This window comes from Pseudophryne corroboree, chromosome 1 (genome assembly GCF_028390025.1).
Source record: "Pseudophryne corroboree isolate aPseCor3 chromosome 1, aPseCor3.hap2, whole genome shotgun sequence".
Classification (NCBI taxonomy): Eukaryota; Metazoa; Chordata; class Amphibia; order Anura; family Myobatrachidae; genus Pseudophryne; species Pseudophryne corroboree.
In genome coordinates this window covers 777,671,011-777,689,770 of record NC_086444.1, presented here as the reverse complement: position 1 = coordinate 777,689,770, position 18,760 = coordinate 777,671,011, and the positions used below count along the sequence as shown (strand labels likewise).

General features: G+C 44.0%; 1 protein-coding gene across 1 annotated transcript in view; it reads right to left on the bottom strand.

The window, feature by feature from the left end:
• LOC134910100 (complement C3-like) overlaps positions 1-18,760 on the bottom strand; it is a 465,863-nt gene that overhangs the window by 6,922 nt on the left and 440,181 nt on the right. The window contains exon 40 of the mRNA XM_063917765.1: positions 13,399-13,540. Coding sequence (XP_063773835.1) covers positions 13,399-13,540 — 142 coding nt within the window. The remainder of the gene's footprint in view (positions 1-13,398; positions 13,541-18,760) is intronic.

Below are 18,760 nucleotides of genomic sequence, written 5' to 3'. Positions count from 1 at the left end.
TGTATGATTTGTATTTGTATTAATTCTTTTGCAAGTATATCATTCAAAATATATATATATTAGGCGTTGGACCCTAAGCCCAGGTATCTGTGTATTTCTTATAGAGTTAAGTATTCTCAGAGCGTCGGTGACGCTCAAACTGCTTTTAAGCTAGTAAGGTTATACTGTGTTGCATTTACACCATATCACTACACAAAGGGTTTACTGCATAATACACTGTTTATGGTTTAGATATAAAGGTTTTACATTGTGAGCGTATGCGCCGCTGGTGATCTCTTCGTGGTCTCGAGCGGTCGCATCGCTATAGCGAATCATTACGGTAGTCGGCAGCCAATAGCGTGCCTGCCTGTGATCTCTTGGCCGTGAGCGAACGTGACGCTTGAGCGTCTCGACTACGGCTAAGCGATTGTTACGCAACGTGCGTACCCTTACGGTACTTCATACGTAGATAGCGTACAGTGTTCTTAGACCTCATAAAGCAGATTATTTATCTTATATAATACCCTTTAACAATTGGGGGCTCGTCCGTTGTTACGCAACGTGCGTACCCTTACGGTACTTCATACGTAGATAGCGTACAGTGTTCTTAGACCTCATAAAGGGTATTATATAAGATAAATAATCTGCTTTAACAATTGCGGGCTCGTCCTGTCCTTCACATATCTGCACTAGGTAATTACAGCAGACATTATCCAGCAGCAAAGGGCGGGAGATCATATTCCTCGTAGTGCTGTTTGGATAAGCGTCTGCTTCTCTTAGTAAAGGGTGCTGAAGGAATCCGGGAACCGGAGGTAAGAACAACACGCTAGTCTCTTTTAAAACTGTTTATTTTTCTGTCTTGCGTTCACACGCACGCATATCTGCATTTCTTTTCATTCGTGTATTTTCGTATATCACTCTCCTGTTTGCTATTATATAGTTGATAAACGTGCTAAGAGAGATTTGCCGCTCTTTCAAAGTGTAAAGGTAATATAGTTAAAGTATAGACAAACACACAGCTCTGCCTGAGAGACAAGGCGAAGTCAGTGTGGTGCGCGGTAGATGATAAAGCATCATCTACATTGATAAACGTATAAATTGTGTTACGGTGGATCTTTGCTTTGCGTACACGTGTCTCTAACAAAAGACTGAGACTTGCGTACGCAATCCAAGGGCCGACGCACGCAGCGTATATTACGCAACGGAGCGTACGGGTACGCCCACGTAACTCAAATCACAAGTTGTTTTTTTTTTTTTTCTCCTCTCAACGCGATAAGTAGCGCCACGCGGTAAATAACGCCAGGCGATAAATCGCGCAAATCTATTTTTTTTTAAATTCGAAATTTAAATTAATAGATCCTTCTCCTAATTTGTAACACATCTGGTCTAAAGAGAAATTTCTGCGCAGAAATAGAAATAGAAACAAAAGTGTACATGTGGTGAGTGAGTGTGTTGTATACAATTTTACAGGTTGAACCACAAGAAAAGTCGAGTTCTCGTGAGGTACATGCGTGTAAGTGACGTACATGGTGGCTAGGGAGGCATCCCTGGTTAAACATAAAATTTGAGCATTAGAGTGTAGCAGACCAGGAGGTCATACTGTAACAGACCAGGAGGTCATAGCAGACCAGCAGGTTCAGGTACAGCAGACAAGGAAGTCCGCTATACAGTCCACAGGCACAACACCAAGAAAGGGTTGGTGCAACACCCATATAGGCCATACAAGCTCTTGCTGAAGGAATTCGCAGCCGCAATTTTCGATTCCACTGGTCGCTCCGTACATAAGATTAGTTGCTTATGTGCTGAACGATTGTACCGCACGTAATTGTGTACATTAGTAAACCTGACCGGTACTATTTGTGTACGAAGGTCATAAACGCTATTTGTACATTCTAATGTGATTTGTGTAATTTTTTTTATTTTAAGGGAAGTTCGCTGCTCACTCAGGAACTATCCAACAACCAATAGTTACTGGAAAGAGTAAGTGTTCTTCGGATCACCCTCACAGGTTCCAGTAAATAGAGGTTCAGGTCGCAGGGGCCCTGGGTCGAGTACGCCAGCACCATATCGGTGTGATCAGGTCGTATTGGTCGGCGTGGGCGAGTGAGTGGGGTACTCGGTAAACGGCCACCGTCAGCCTATTTTGGACATTTGGTTTGCGTAAGGGTTGGCTGAATAAAGCAACACCTTCGAACTATGGGGGCCACTTGTTCAGGTAGGGGGCGATCAACCTCGGTTCGGGTTGATTCAGTGAACCGACCAATTGGGTCGGCAAGGTACGTGATGTGTGAAAAATACGGTTCACACACAGAGGTTTTATGTGATGAATGGGAGAGAATGACGGTACATGACGGGGAGAAATTCCCAAGAGTAGGTAGCTTCAGCACAGAAGTGTTAACGAATTTAAGGAGAAGGATATGTCTCATTAAATCAGCAAAGAGACGAATCAAGCATTATGATTATTTGCAGTTGTGGCAACAGGAGGGTGACATACAGAGAGGATTGGCTCAGGCGGCGGGATCTGGCTCAATCAGAAAACTGATAGCCACGGCCCCACCGCCACCATACATATCAGGAGAGAAATTGGTTGCGGAGAATGACGCACTAAGGTGTAACACACAAACACTTAGCAACTGTGTAAATGTTAAAGATAATGTTAACCAATTAACCAATGCAAGTATTAACCCGTGCAAGTTGTACCCTGTTTTGAACTTTCCTCAGGAGTGTGATCAAGAAGACGAATCGGCAACAATTTCAGCGCTCTCTCTAGCAGCCACCATAGCAGAGACCACAGTAGGCACAGCTCCACCCACGAGATTAGTAACAAGGGCCCCTAGCGGAGGGATAGGTGAGGTCGTATCTACAGGTAAGTACGGCACCATACACTATGCTGAAGCCATTTCACCACAGGCTGTAGAACCCACACAGAGTGATGTTGTTAGAGTTAATCCTGTTAGGGTAATAGCTGTTCCAAATGGGAAAACTGACACATCAGGAGTCACCCCTGTGATGAACATTGCCATGTATAGCCTATTTTCCAGAATGGAATTAAGGACCATAGTGTCTGAATTCCCTGACCCTAGAAAAGACTTAGTTGCCAGCCAAAAATACATCAGAGACCTAGGTAACACTGTAGAGCCCAACAACAAAGACTGGCAGATATTGCTGAGAGCATGTTTACCCTCCAATGTCGACGCAGCTCAATTTTTAGCTGACTGTGGATTAGATCAGGATGTACCTCTTACAGATGTGTACAACAAAGACAATGTAAAAAGAATAAGCTTACAGTTAAAGGAGTATTTCCCAGCCGTAGTTAAATGGAACAAAATATTCTCCATTAAACAGAAGGAGTCAGAAACAGCTGCAGAGTATTTTCACAGAGCATTATCAGAAATGGCAAAATACACAGGCATAGAGGACATTAAAACAAACATAAACCATCGAGAAGTAGCAGTATCGGTACTGATGGATGGTTTAAAAGAGTCATTGAAGACTAGGGTACAGACCACACAACCATGTTGGCGAGGTCTGTCTGTGGCTACTTTGAGAGAGGCTGCTATTGATCACGATAGGAACATCACCAGACACAGGGAACAACAAGGTGATAAGTTAATGGCAGTAAGTATACAGGCCCTGACCACAAGGCAGCCTTTGTTTATATCACCAAACCCTGTGGGTAAGTCAAATGTGGTTACTTGTTATTCTTGTCATAAACAGGGACACATGGCACGAGATTGTAGAATGAAGAATTCACGAAACTCATACCAACCCCCTAGACAACGACACGACACACGACATTGGGAGCAGGGTCCGCAGAAACGGAGTTATGAGCCACATGCAGGGGAAACAAAAAGATACCCCCCAAACAGAGATTGGCAAACCTCTGGTAGTTCCCAGCTAACTCCCTCACAAGTAGTTGCTGCCAGCGGGATTCAGGGAGGTCACCATACCCAATAGGGGTGTGGCCATACCTGTAATCTGCAGCCAGTAAAATTGATTGCAAGCCTTGGAAGTGAACCAGAAATTGCAATCAATGTAGCTGGTAAATCATTAAACTTTCTTGTAGACACAGGGGCGGCCAAATCAGTGATAAATTCGACAGTGGGCATGAGAACCACTGGTAAGACAATTCCAGCTATAGGGGTAACGGGAGTAGTCCAGCACTACCCTGTTAGCAAACCAGCCGAGATTACAGTAGGGCCTTTACATACCAAGCATTCCTTTTTGCTGGCTGCATCGGCACCGACCAATCTCCTGGGAAGAGACTTACTGTGTAAAATGGGGTGCGTCATTTATTGTACTCCTGAAGGTGTATTCTTGGACATACCTGAGAATCACGCTCAGGAAGTACGAGACATGTTAGACTCCCCGTCAAAATTAATGTCACATACCATTATGACAAATAGGACTCCCTCCCAAGTAGAAGAAATGACATCTCAGATACCAGAGTCACTTTGGACAAAAGATGGACAGGACACTGGATTAATGGCAAACGTAGCTCCGGTAGTTGTACAAGTAAAAGATGGTAGGATAGCTCCAAAAATCCCACAGTACCCTCTGAAGCCAGAGGTGGAGTTAGGAGTTTATCCCGTAATAGAGCGCTTGCTACAACAGGGCATTCTGGTAAGAACGTCCAGCACTGCCAATAGTCCCATCTTCCCTGTTAAAAAGAGTGGGGGGAGGGGTTACCGGCTAGTGCAGGATCTAAGGGGGATTAACAAAATAGTTGAGAGTCAGTTCCCCGTAGTGCCAAATCCAGCTGTCATCCTAATGCAAATCCCTCCCACTGCAAAATTTTTCACTGTTATTGACCTCTGCTCCGCTTTCTTTTCGGTACCTCTGCACCCTGACAGTCAATATTTGTTTGCATTCACATACAGAGGAGTCCAATACACATGGACTCGATTACCACAAGGATTCATAGATAGTCCAAGTATATTTTCTCAGGCTTTGCATGATTGTTTACAGTCTTTCCAACCAGTGAGTGGATCAGTATTAATACAGTACGTGGATTATCTACTACTGTGTTCTGATTCATTGGAAGCATCCCTGAAGGATACGAAACAGCTTCTGTTTCATCTTTCAGACACAGGACACAAGGTTTCCAAAGACAAGTTGCAATTATGCCAAACTAAGGTAAAATATTTGGGACACTGTCTAACACAAGGACTGAGACACCTGACCGCTGATAGAATTCAAGCAATTAGAGACATGACTCTGCCACAAACCCAGCAACAGATCAGAACATTTTTAGGAATGTGTGGGTATTGCCGTAATTGGATCCCAGGGTTTTCCATTTTAGCGTTACCTTTGCAGGAGATGGTCTCCTCAAACAAACCTGATCGGATTTCGCATACAGACGAGTCTGAGGCAGCATTTGAGAGACTTAAACAGTGCCTAACGCAGGCACCAGCATTAGGTATGCCTGACTATGGGAAACCCTTTGAACTATACGGAACAGAAAGTGCTGGTTGCGCGGCAGGCGTACTAACCCAAAAGCACGGTGATGCCAGCAGGCCAGTAGCATATTACAGCGCTCAGCTAGACACGGTAGCGCGATCCCTCCCCACATGCTTACGAAGCGTTGCTGCGATAGCATTACTAGTAACGAAAAGCGAAGACGTCGTGCTAGGTCACAACCTCACAATTCATACACCACATGCAGTGTCAGCCTTGTTAAATTCTGCCCAAACCAGGCACGTCTCATCAGCAAGGTTTACAAGATGGGAATTGGCACTAATGGCCCCCGTAAACATCACCATAAGGAGATGCAGTGCATTAAATCCTGCAACATATCTCCCAGGTGTGCCTGGACAGGCACAAAGGGTGGAGGATGAGAGTGGTGGGGAAGGAGGATTTAATACAAAGGAAGACACTCATGATTGTATGGAATATTTGACCCAAAATTTTACCGCAAGGCCTGACATCAGTGACAACCCACTGGAAGATGCAGAACTTACGTTCTACACGGACGGTAGTTGTCATAGACAGTCAGACTCGGGAGACTTGTGTACTGGGTACGCAGTCGTAGATGACCAAGGCACCATAGAAGCGGAACCGCTAGGCCCACCTCACTCAGCCCAGGTTGCTGAACTGGTCGCCCTAACCAGAGCATGTGAATTGGCTAAGGGCAAATCAGCCAATATCTACACCGATTCTAGATACGCATTCGGGGTAGTCCATGATTTCGGAGCCCTATGGCGCCTCAGAAATTTCATGACGGCAGCTGGTACACCGGTAGCGCATGCAACTCATATAAAAAGGCTTCTAACAGCGATACAGGAACCCGACAGAGTGGCTGTTATCAAATGTAAAGCACACACATATAGCCAAGACCCAATATCACTTGGTAACAGCCGAGCAGACGAAGCGGCTAAATTAGCAGCTGGTACCCCCAGACAGACAGACACCACACAACTGATGGTATTTAATACCATCAACACACAGAAGTTGTGTGAGATGCAAAATTTGTGTTCCAAACAGGAAAAGGCAGTCTGGAAGGCAAAGGGATATGGCCAGGAGTCCTCAGGACTCTGGACGGATGGACAAGGTAAACCGGTGGCCCCCAGAGCATACCTTCCATGTTTAGCTGAGGCAGCTCACGGGCTGACTCATCTGGGCAGGGAAGGGATGTGCAAGTTGGTAAGAGCATATTGGTGTGCCCCAGGATTCTCATCTCATGCGAGTAAAAGAGCCATGTCATGCCTTACCTGTTTGAGAAAGAATATTGGAAAGGCAATACCTACAGAACCATCCCATATCCCACCTGCCGGCGGCCCTTTCCAGGTAATACAGATTGACTTCATTCAATTACCCCCTTGTCGAAATTTGAAATATGTACTTGTTTGTATAGATGTTTTTTCAAATTGGGTCGAAGCATTTCCGGCGGCCACAAATACCGCTATGTTTACTGCTAAGAAAATTGTGCAGGAATTTGTATGTAGATATGGTATCCCTAGAATTATCGAAAGTGATAGGGGTACCCATTTTACAGGTGATGCCTTTCAAGGAATGTGTAAACTGATGGGAATTGATAGCAAGCTGCACACCCCATACCGTCCACAGGCGAGTGCGAAAGTGGAAAGAGTGAACAGCACTATTAAAAATAAACTGAGTAAAGTGATGGCAGAGACAGGATTGACATGGCCAGAAGCTTTACCCATTGTGCTGTACAGCATCAGAACCACTCCCAGGTCCCCTCTTAATCTGTCTCCCTTTGAAATCTTGTTTGGTCGACAACCGCATGTTATGATTAACCCTCAGGATGATTTGAAGTGTAACAATGAAGTGACTGTAAAATACTTGATTAACATGAGTAAACAGTTAAGGAATCAAAATGATAATCTGAAGTTAGTGATTCCTGATTTACCAGATAGTAATTGTCATGACATTGAACCTGGGGATTATGTAATGATACGGAATTTTCTACGCTCAGGTTGCCTTATTGACAGATGGGAAGGACCATACCAGGTCTTATTGACTAGCACTACAGCATTGAAGGTTGCTGAGAGAGAGACTTGGGTTCATTCGTCCCACTGTAAGAAGGTCGTTGATCCAGAGAAGTCCTGTGATAAGGAACAGACGGTAGAGGTTGTATCACTAGAGTGTCTGTTCCAGGAGGACTAAGGCGGCACCTGAGCATCGAGAACCACAAGATCAAAAGCAGTTGTCGATCCCCTGTTCCCTTTTATTGTTTTTCTCCACTTCCCATCCCCTCTCCCTCAAATTATTTTTTCCCCCTTCTCATTCTTCTTCGTCTCCTCCTAAGATGGACTTGCCTCAAGAGACTGTGATCCGGATTTTCCTGTTGACCATGATGTTGACCAGAGCAGTCTGTTCCGGCGAGAGTACCATGGAGTTCGAGAGAGGTTCTGGAATGGGTTCTGATGACAGAAATGGAGGCGTAGTTTTCCAAGAACAACTTAACCAACAAGTAAAGGCGAGTATCAGAAAACGATCCGATAGCATTGACCATAGAAGGAATTGTGAAGGATTGTTAGCTGAAGAAAACTGTATCTGTCGGCTTTGTAACAATGTCATTGAGGATGGGTGCATAAAGAAATGCCAATCCAGTTTTAATATCCATATGGACCGGCATCCCTTGAGTGACTATCACTCTTTAGTGGGTAGTGTGTTAAATAAAACAGATTGTTGGGTATGCTCTCAAGTACCTCAAGGTCATAGCAAATCAGGGCTAGTACCATTTCCTTTAACGTTAGGGGAGGTACTTGAGTTAAGTGGTGGGAGACCGGTGGACAGAAGGTTTAATATCTCCAGTCCTCCTAGTTTGAAGCTCCACCAATACCATGTGGATAGGTCCCTATTATGTTTCAACATCTCCAATCCCCGAAAGCCGGGAAATTGGGAAGTGTCATGGAGTAATCAAACCATGACCTTTTCACACAGAGCAGATAGAATGCCTACAGATACAGAGCTTATACGCCACATAGCCAGTAGAGGAAAATCTTTCCGGTATAGGTATACCTTAGGAAATAGGATTACGAGAGTTGGAGAGGTATCACCAGGATACTGTGCACATATCGTACAACCTGATACGTGTACTAAGCAGATGGAAGAATTAGGGTTAGGAGATTTCACATGGAAGGTGTGTAATATGGTTATGTCCTACTCCGTCCCATATGTTCTCCCCGATGATGCATATTTCATATGCGGGAGAAAGGCGTACAAGTGGCTTGCCCCAAACTCTGAAGGATTGTGTTATATTGGAAAAGTACTGCCTGAAGTAATGACTGTATCACATGACAAAATGAAAGACATACACCGTGGTGCCCAAGCTCCTTATACTCACACCCATTACGAGCACGTTGTTAAAAGGCACCTGATAGAGAAGACAGAGCGTCCGGCCTCTGATCTGATAAGTGAATCCACCGGGATTCAATTCTTAATCGCGTTAGATTTCACCCGCACCGCTAGAGGAGTGCTGAATTATAAATACATATCGGCGCTCGCAAATTTGTTAGATAATATCACTGAAATGTATGATGACACATTTAGGTATACTGGAAGGGAACTTCAAGCTTACAAAACAGAACTGGTACAGCATAGAATGGTTCTCAATTACCTCACAGCAGTGACAGGCGGATATTGTGTCACACTGGCAACACAATACGGCGTGAAATGTTGCACATATATTACGAATAGCACAGAGGACCCGGTCGAGGTCATAGACCAAAAGATGGACGATATTCTCCAATTGAAGTGGGAATTTCGCAGGAGACACAATCTCACTCTTGCTGCTGTAGGTAATGAGCTGACTGGTTGGGTGTCATGGTTGAACCCGCGAAATTGGTTCTCTGGTTTAGGAGACTGGGCTCAAGGAGTCATAATGGATGTTGGGAAGTTTCTCCTATGTATCTTAAGTGTTGTCATATCGATTGGATTGATATTTAGATGCGGTCAGGCTTTAATGAAGTGCAAACATCGTACAAGGGTAATGAGTTTAAGGAGTGAGGAAACTGTAATTCCAATGGACTTGATTTACGACCCAAATGTAGAAACAATGATGTGATGAAAATGCGATTTCTACGGTCCGTTTCTTTCACCTGTTTTTCCGTTTCCTCCAAGGTAAAAAGACCCACTTGGACGAGGAATTTGATGAGCCGATATACAGACAACAGATGGATTAAAGAAGAAGTTTTGACAACCTGAAACACAGATTTTGATGAACTATGCCATGGATCCCCAGTTTCCCTAGAAATTTTAAAATTACGCTAGCCCAACACTTTTGTAAATCTATGGACATTGACAGCTTTTGCTCGCACCTTATGGGCAAAAGCACAAAGAAGACTGCATTCAACAGACACCAAACAAGACCTCAATCGACGAATGTACATTTACCTGACATAGAATACCACCGCATTTACCGTAATTATGTCTTTTCTTCATTTCTACAAACCTCAGGTAACGACACACATAGTCGATAGGGAATACAGGCACAGATATCAGCAATCACATATCTCCCCCATTCATGTATCATCAACTAAAATGTGCTCCCCCATTTTGTTACAACCAAAGCCGAAAAGAGCTCGGTAAAGTTTGACAGCCCATCTACAGACCCGTACCACGGGATAAGAAGGAATTCAAATGTATACTTCGCAATACCTCGAAGCTTGATTTAAAACACGTACGGCACGATGATACATGACCCCCAAGCACAGATTCATACACACATGCTTCTGCTATTTCACTAGGTCATACCCTTTTCCAACCTTCTCCTCTCCTCCCCTACCCAACCATGTAAATGTATTAACCCCTGACATATATTTTTCTCTTTTTTGAAATGTTTTAGAAGGTGGCAGTTATTGTTGACTGCCAAAGGGTGGACTGTCAAAGTCAGAAAAATATCTCTATGCACACTACCATATTTGCACCTCACACAGGTCCGTGCTGCGCATGCGTACGCTCTCCCGTACGTGCGCATACTCACAGTCGCGGGCACCCGCAGGCGCACGGTATGCGTATTTACGGTAGAGTTTATGTGATCGTAGCGTGCGACTCAATCATTACATATTTTCACTATATAATGTATTTTGTAGATCATGGTCCCTTTGATAGATTCTGAAAGTTTGGTTAATATAGAATGTTCATGAACAGAGAAATCCCTCTTTGTTTGATACGAAGGGTCAGACAGGAGTAATACAGTGGTGTTTAGTATCCATCGGAAGAATATTTAATTAGAAATATTCCGGTGTTGGTTTGAAGCAGATCAATCGCTCGTGCGAATAGTTATGGACATAAGAAGTTTATGAACATTTACTTTATTTGCACTTTATTACCCATGCGGCGGGAAACCCAGTTTCCCTCCCACCTGAGCTGTTGGAAATAGTCACAGCCCACCTGTATGAATCAACCTATGACCTTTTGTTATAATGCGAGGAGGAATTCCTGTGTCCAATGAACAATGAGATTGTAGGGACCATTGAATTGCATTGTGTGTGGGGCATAAATAGAAAGGCCGATCACATCCAGCTCTCACTCTTCAACGGTTATCATTGCTGAAAATCGGGAGCTGGATGTCCAGAGGCGCATGCGATCGTTTCCTTTGTGCGTAAGTTTTTCTCCGTAATCATACTGTTTCTCTCTTGTTATTATGGGCCATATCTTTCTCTCTCTTCTCTTTCTCTCATTTTTCTCTTAAACTTAATTGTATTGTATTTACTGTGTAGTTACCTGGTTAGTTAGTCTATGTTATATTGTAGTGTATGATTTGTATTAATTCTTTTGCAAGTATATCATTCAAAATATATATATATTAGGCGTTGGACCCTAAGCCCAGGTATCTGTGTATTTCTTATAGAGTTAAGTATTCTCAGAGCGTCGGTGACGCTCAAACTGCTTTTAAGCTAGTAAGGTTATACTGTGTTGCATTTACACCATATCACTACACAAAGGGTTTACTGCATAATACACTGTTTATGGTTTAGATATAAAGGTTTTACATTGTGAGCGTATGCGCCGCTGGTGATCTCTTCGTGGTCTCGAGCGGTCGCATCGCTATAGCGAATCATTACGGTAGTCGGCAGCCAATAGCGTGCCTGCCTGTGATCTCTTGGCCGTGAGCGAACGTGACGCTTGAGCGTCTCGACTACGGCTAAGCGATTGTTACGCAACGTGCGTACCCTTACGGTACTTCATACGTAGATAGCGTACAGTGTTCTTAGACCTCATAAAGGGTATTATATAAGATAAATAATCTGCTTTAACAGCGGGAAAAGGTACGCCATAAGTAACATCCTTCATCGCTATAATCATGTAGCGTATAGCTTTTGTCATTTTCGGTTGCAATTTTGCATCATCGTCGTCGACACTGGAGTCAGAATCCGTGTCGACATCTGTGTCAACCATTTTGGATAGTGGATGCATTTGAGACCCTGAGGGCCTCTGCGCTGTAGGATCAGGCATGGGTTGAGACCCTGACTGGCCCGAGGTATCAGCTTTATCCAACCTTTTATGTAAGGAGTTTACATTATCATTTAACACCTTCCACATATCCATCCAATCAGGTGTCGGCACCGTTGGCGGTGACACGTCAGTCAACTGCACTTGCTCTGCCTCCACATAGCCCTCTTCGTCAAACATGTCGACACACGCGTACCGACACACCACACACACAGGGGAAGCTCTAAATGAGGACAGGACCCCCACCAGGCCTTTTGGAGAGACAGAGAGAGAGTATGCCAGCACACACCCCAGCGCTATATAACCCAGGGATTACACAGTACTTTAGTGTTTACCCAGTAGCTGCTGTATTATGATTAATGTGCCTAAATTTATGTGCCCCCCTTCTCTTTTTCACCCTTCTACCGTGATTCTGCAGGGGAGAGCCTGGGGAGCTTCCTCTCAGCGGAGCTGTGGCAGGAAGATGGCGCTGGTGAGTGCTGAGGACGAAGGCCCCGCCCCCTCAGCGGCGGGCTTCTGTCCCGCGATTTTCTGTAAAATAAATAGCGGGGGCTCATACATATAACAGTGTCCCACTGTCTATATGCAGTTTTCGCCAGGAGGTATCAATTGCTGCCCAGGGCGCCCCCCCCCCTGCGCCCTGCACCCTACAGTGACCGGAGTGTGTGGGTTAGTGTGGGCGCTACCTCATGTGAAGACAGTAGTCTTCTGCCGCCGATTTCGATGTCTTCTCCGCTTCTGCCGTCTTCTGGCTCTGCGAGGGGGACGGCGGCGCGGCTCCGGGAACGGACGACAAGGTCAGGTCCTGTGTTCGATCCCTCTGGAGCTAATGGTGTCCAGTAGCCTAAGAAGCGCAACCTAGCCGCAGTTAGTAGGTTTGCTTCTCTCCCCTCAGTCCCACGTAGCAGAGAGTCTGTTGCCAGCATAAGCTCTCTGAAAATAAAAAAACCTAACTAAAATACTTTCTTATTAGCAAGCTCAGGAGAGCTCACTAAAAGCACCCAGCTCTGTCCGGGCACAGATTCTAACTGAGGTCTGGAGAAGGGGCATAGAGGGAGAAGCCAGTGCACACCATATAGTACTAAATCTTTCTTTAGAGTGCCCAGTCTCCTGCGGAGCCCGCTATTCCCCATGGTCCTTACGGAGTTCCCAGCATCCACTAGGACGTTAGAGAAATGACAGTTAGGAGCTGATTGGCTGGGACTTTTATCTTTGTACACTTTATCTCCATCCAAGGCTTAGTAAATACACCCTTTGGTTTGTATATCTTTCACTTTGTTACTGCCTGTCACCTTCAAGTAGCCTTTGCAGCGTAAAATCTCTATGTGACGGGAGAGGCTGTATGTTTTCCCTACTCTGTCATCCCTTGCAAATGCCTCTCATACTACACCAGTCACCTGCATTATTAGAATGTAGTTGGTACAAATACATAAAATATAGAGCTAGGACAACTGCAGAGGGAGATGTGTTGTCAAAAGATCTCTCTCCTTTGATACTTACAATGATGTAACTTCCCACACGTCTGAATAATGATTCATTATAAGGTAGTCTGTGTTGGTTTGTAGTTGAAGTGAATCCCTGCAGGCCATATGACCAATGAACTGCCTCTTCTCACCAGCACTTGTGTATAAGATGTCTGCTCCTGTAAAATAAGGTACAGTAGAACTTCTTATATTCTAAACTTTCCTGTGCTTTTGTTGAACTGTAATACTGTAAAGGGAAGTGGGAAAAAGTATTCGGTCATTCATTCCCTGGTCTATTTGGGTCAAAAAGCAAATTGTGGCTATATCCTCAGCTGATCTGTGCTTTATTTACTGGACTGTTTTTTGTGAATGGGTATAGATTCAAGTGAGAAAGTGCTTTCCTTCACCACTGACACTTCTTGCTCCTGTGCTGAGCCTGTTTTACTATGAATGTTCTTGTGATAGGAGTAGCTATGAGAAGATGAATCTGTGGCCAGAGAGAGATGCCTATAGTCAGCAACAATACTCAGGCTGTAGCACTGAATAATGCTAAATTGGTATAGGGTAATGTGCCAAGAAAACATTCTCCACACCTTTCCACCATTACAAGGCCGGCACCGTTATTTCAAGACAGGATGGATCCATGTTACTTACACCAAATTTTAACCCTACTTTGTCAACCAATATCGGGATTCTTCAAATCAAATAACCTTTTTTTCTAATCCAGTTTTGTAGAGTCTTTGCCTACTGTAGCCTCGGTATACTGTTTTTAGCTGAAAGGAGACGAATCTGGTGTGGTGTTTTACTGCTGTAGTGCTTACACTGTAAGATTTGTCATGCTATGCATTCAGAGCGGCTCTTTTGCATACCACCATGGCCAGGTTAAGGCAGGGGCGGTCATCCTGGGGGGGCCCCACTCACAGCTGAGTTTTTAATTTATGCCATTCTCCTCAGGCGGCAGAATTGTGCATCCACCAAGGAGGTCATCAGTATCAAACGAGTTCTGTGGGATGGTGAGGTGATATCCTGTGAGACAGTGGACAGGAGCCAGCAGCCCCGCTCATCCGCTGGTCTGTGATGGATGTGTGTACTGATGGCTACTTTGCTGTAAGCAGCAGCTGGCACCGTGCTCCTAGTCCCCTCCCCGGACACCCAGCGTCATTGATCCCCCCCTGCCTGCTCATCTTCACTGCCAGTAGGAGCTGTGCGTCGGTCCCCGGTAATATGGCAGCAGCCCGGGAACCCAGCAGAGTGGTGGGGATGGCAGACCTCATTAGGGAGCAGTGAGTGTGTGTGTACATTTTACTCACGGGGCGGGGGGAGGTGTGGTGGTGTGTTTGATCAATTTTACTACTGGGGGCCCGCACAACTTCGGTGCTCCTGGGCCTCCACCAGCCTTAATCTGGCCCTGCATACCACTATTGTAACACATGATTATTTGAGAAACCGGAGAATAGCGCCCACCCCCCCCCCCCCCACCCCTTAAAATGAATTTTACAAACCAAATTAAAATCTGTCTCAAACTTATATACAAATATTTCCTTTACACTATTGAAGCAAAAGAAATTTAACTAAACATTACTTAGTGATTGATACTGTGAACTAATTAACACAGCAGTCACAAGAAAGTGTAACCTTACAGTCAACTAATTGAATCGCTATTCGTCCCAAGTTTTATTCAGGAATTTTTTATACCTTATTTAAGTACTAAAACTACAAGGTTCAGAATGTTTAAAAATATCTTTTCCAACCGCTCAGAAATTGACAGGGTTTTTTTTTAGGTGAAGAATATGAATTTAACCTTAACCATAATGGTTTAAGTAGAAAAAAAATAATAATAATAATAATATATATATATATATATATATATATATATACACACATATATATATATATATATACACACATATATATATATATATATATATATATAGATAGCGGTTAGGTTCGGCACTCAAAAGGGCATGTAGCGTAATACTTGCTGCGGTGCCCTCTGTGATCTATGGCAAGATCCAAATAGGTGCGAAGGTCAGCGGCACTCAGCAGACGGGATAAAGCAGTGAAAATTCTTTATTGACGTCCTACGCCGTTTCGGGGACTTACCCCCGTCTTCAGGGACAGATCATACACAAGTGATAACATACAAAGAAACATATTTATACCCTCCCAAACAAGCACTCATTAATGGGATCATACTCGCCTGTCCTGGCGTCAACGGCTGCAGCGTGTCCAACTGTGCGGCATCCAGGTCGCGGAGAGGTGACGTCAGCCTGCTGAGTCGAGCGGGGAGTCTATCGCGGGAACGCAAGTCCCGTTGCCAGGCAACCCCAAGCTCAAGACGTCATTGAAGACGCTTCCCTCTGCTGGTCCTCGCCAATCACAGGGCTCTGTCTGTCAGCAGACGCACTGGGCAGGGATTACATCACCATTGCTAATCGTTGCTGGGCAACACCTAAACAGAAAAAAACTTATTAAAATATGCAGTGTGAAACACAATCAATTAAACAAAAATGAAACAAAAATAAACAATACCCAGCTAAAATACTCGGGCTATCATCCACAGTTGACTATATTCCTGGCGGATACAAACTAATATGTACATAACATAATAACAGTTATAAGACAAAAACACATGTGATAATATAAAAACGTAAAAAGATACATAACCATAACCTAAAACATGAAATATACCAAAGGGGACACCGAGGGGGATATCAATCAACCATATATGGTTACTAAATCTGTTAATAACTATACGGCCAATAAGTAAATAAATTAAAACTAACGAGTATATCAATGTATACTGTCATAATAATGATGCCTAATAGATGACCAAACTAAATTTATAGGAAACATTGGAGACCTAGCGTCTCATTAAGGCCCCGTGGTGATAAAGTATTGAGGACATAAATCCACCTGCTCTCTCGTTGTAAAAGGATCCTGTTCCGATCCCCACCACGATGTGAGGGGGGAACATGGTCTATTATGATTGCCCGCATGCTGGCCACCGTATGTCTCGCCTGCATACAGTGGCGGGCAACTGGTTGTTCACTGGAGCCTTTCTCCAGTACCTGTTTGATGGCGCTACGATGAAGTGCCATCCGTTCACGAAATTGCCGTTGGGTTTTGCCTATATAGGCCAACCCACAGGGGCACTTGAGCATATATATTACGTAGGTGGTTGTACATGTCACTCGATGCTGTATCTTAAACTGTTTGCCCGTCTGTGGGTGACTAAAGTGTGATCCTGTCAGTAGTGTATTACAGGTTGAGCAGCCCAAGCATCGGTAACACCCGACTTTGGGGCGCAGAAAATGAGATTGTTCCACTTTAGTCAAGGGAAAAACATCCAGTTTTACAACACTATCCGCTATGCTTTTACCCTTAGTGTAACTGGGAAGTAACTTGGATCCCACTAAAGCTGGTAATGTGGGGTCAGTGTTAACAATTGGCCACAATTTCTTGGCCTGTTTAACTAAAGAAGAGGTGGCTGTAGTGTATTTATTGACCCACGGAATCCTAGGGGCCTGTTGTGTACCCCCCCTGTTAGAATCAATAGATAATAATGATTCTCTGGTGTGGTTTAAAGCTTTTGTTTTGTTAGCTTCTAGTTCTGATAACGGATATCCACGTGCCACAAATTTATTTACCATCTGGTCCATAGTATCTATTGTTTGTAGTGGATCAGATATAATCCTCCTAGCCCGTAAGAACTGGGAGTAAGGTAAGCCCTTACGGGTAGTGAGTGGATGAAAGCTTTCATTGTGTAACACCGAATTCCTATCAGTGGGTTTCACGTACAGATTAGTGCATATAGTACCTTCTTGTAATGATATTGCCACATCAAGGAAATGTATCTGTTGTGCTGAGATCTGAAATGTAAATTTAATCACACTATTGGTGGCATTATGTGCTTCCAATAAACTCCTCAATATATGTTCAGGGCCTGACCAGAGGATCAATAAATCATCTATGTACCTCTTGTAAAGGCACATAGATGGCTCTATCTCAGGACTGAAGAGTTGTGTTTCCACTGTATACATAAAGGCGTTCGCGTACGATGGGGCCACCGGGGACCCCATCGCACAACCTGCCAATTGTAGGTATACGCGCCCGTTGAATGAAAAATAATTGCGGGTCAACCCCAAAGTTAATAATTGCAAGAATACCTCCACTGCTGGGCCTAGATATAGTGGGTTATCTGTAATCAGTGACCGTACTGTGTTTTTGTCTTATAACTGTTATTAGTTTGTATCCGCCAGGAATATAGTCAACTGTGGATGATAGCCCGAGTATTTTAGCTGGGTATTGTTTATTTTTGTTTCATTTTTGTTTAATTGATTGTGTTTCACACTGCATATTTTAATAAGTTTTTTTCTGTTTAGGTGTTGCCCAGCAACGATTAGCAATGGTGATGTAATCCCTGCCCAGTGCGTCTGCTGACAGACAGAGCCCTGTGATTGGCGAGGACCAGCAGAGGGAAGCGTCTTCAATGACGTCTTGAGCTTGGGGTTGCCTGGTAACGGGACTTGCGTTCTCGCGATAGACTCCCCGCTCGACTCAGCAGGCTGACGTCACCTCTCCGCGACCTGGATGCCGCACAGTTGGACACGCTGCAGCCGTTGACGCCAGGACAGGTGAGTATGATCCCATTAATGAGTGCTTGTTTGGGAGGGTATAAATATGTTTCTTTGTATGTTATCACTTGTGTATGATCTGTCCCTGAAGACGGGGGTAAGTCCCCGAAACGGCGTAGGACGTCAATAAAGAATTTTCACTGCTTTATCCCGTCTGCTGAGTGCCGCTGACCTCCGCACCTATATATATATATATATATATATATATACATACACACACACACACACACAAAGGAACAAGTAGGCGGCACTCACGGACTTTTCAGAGACAACACTCGAGATCACTCAAGGATTGGTACTTAACGTTTCGGTTTATTAAACAGTCTTCTTTCACATTTGGAGGGCACCCGGCATGTTGATTGACTTTATGATATAGGAGTGCCGAATATCCTTCTTCCTATATATATATATATATATATATATATATATATATATATATATATATATATATTCATTCCCAGAACAGTCCACACTCTGGCCTTATCCACAAATGCTGGGGTGACTTCCACAGAATGATAAATCGTCATGATCCATCAGCACCAATGTAAATCCAGTAAATAGGAGCACTCACCAGTCTTCATGATATTCTTATCTTTATTAGCAGCAAGATATCAAACAGGGGGTGTTTTTTTTTATTTTTTTATTTTGTTTAAAAAAAAAAAAATTCTCAAACATAGGAACATCGGTTGGGAAGATCGGCAACATCGTGACCATTGCAACGTTACTTTTTACACCCAAGACAGCTGCCTGGTACACAAGGGA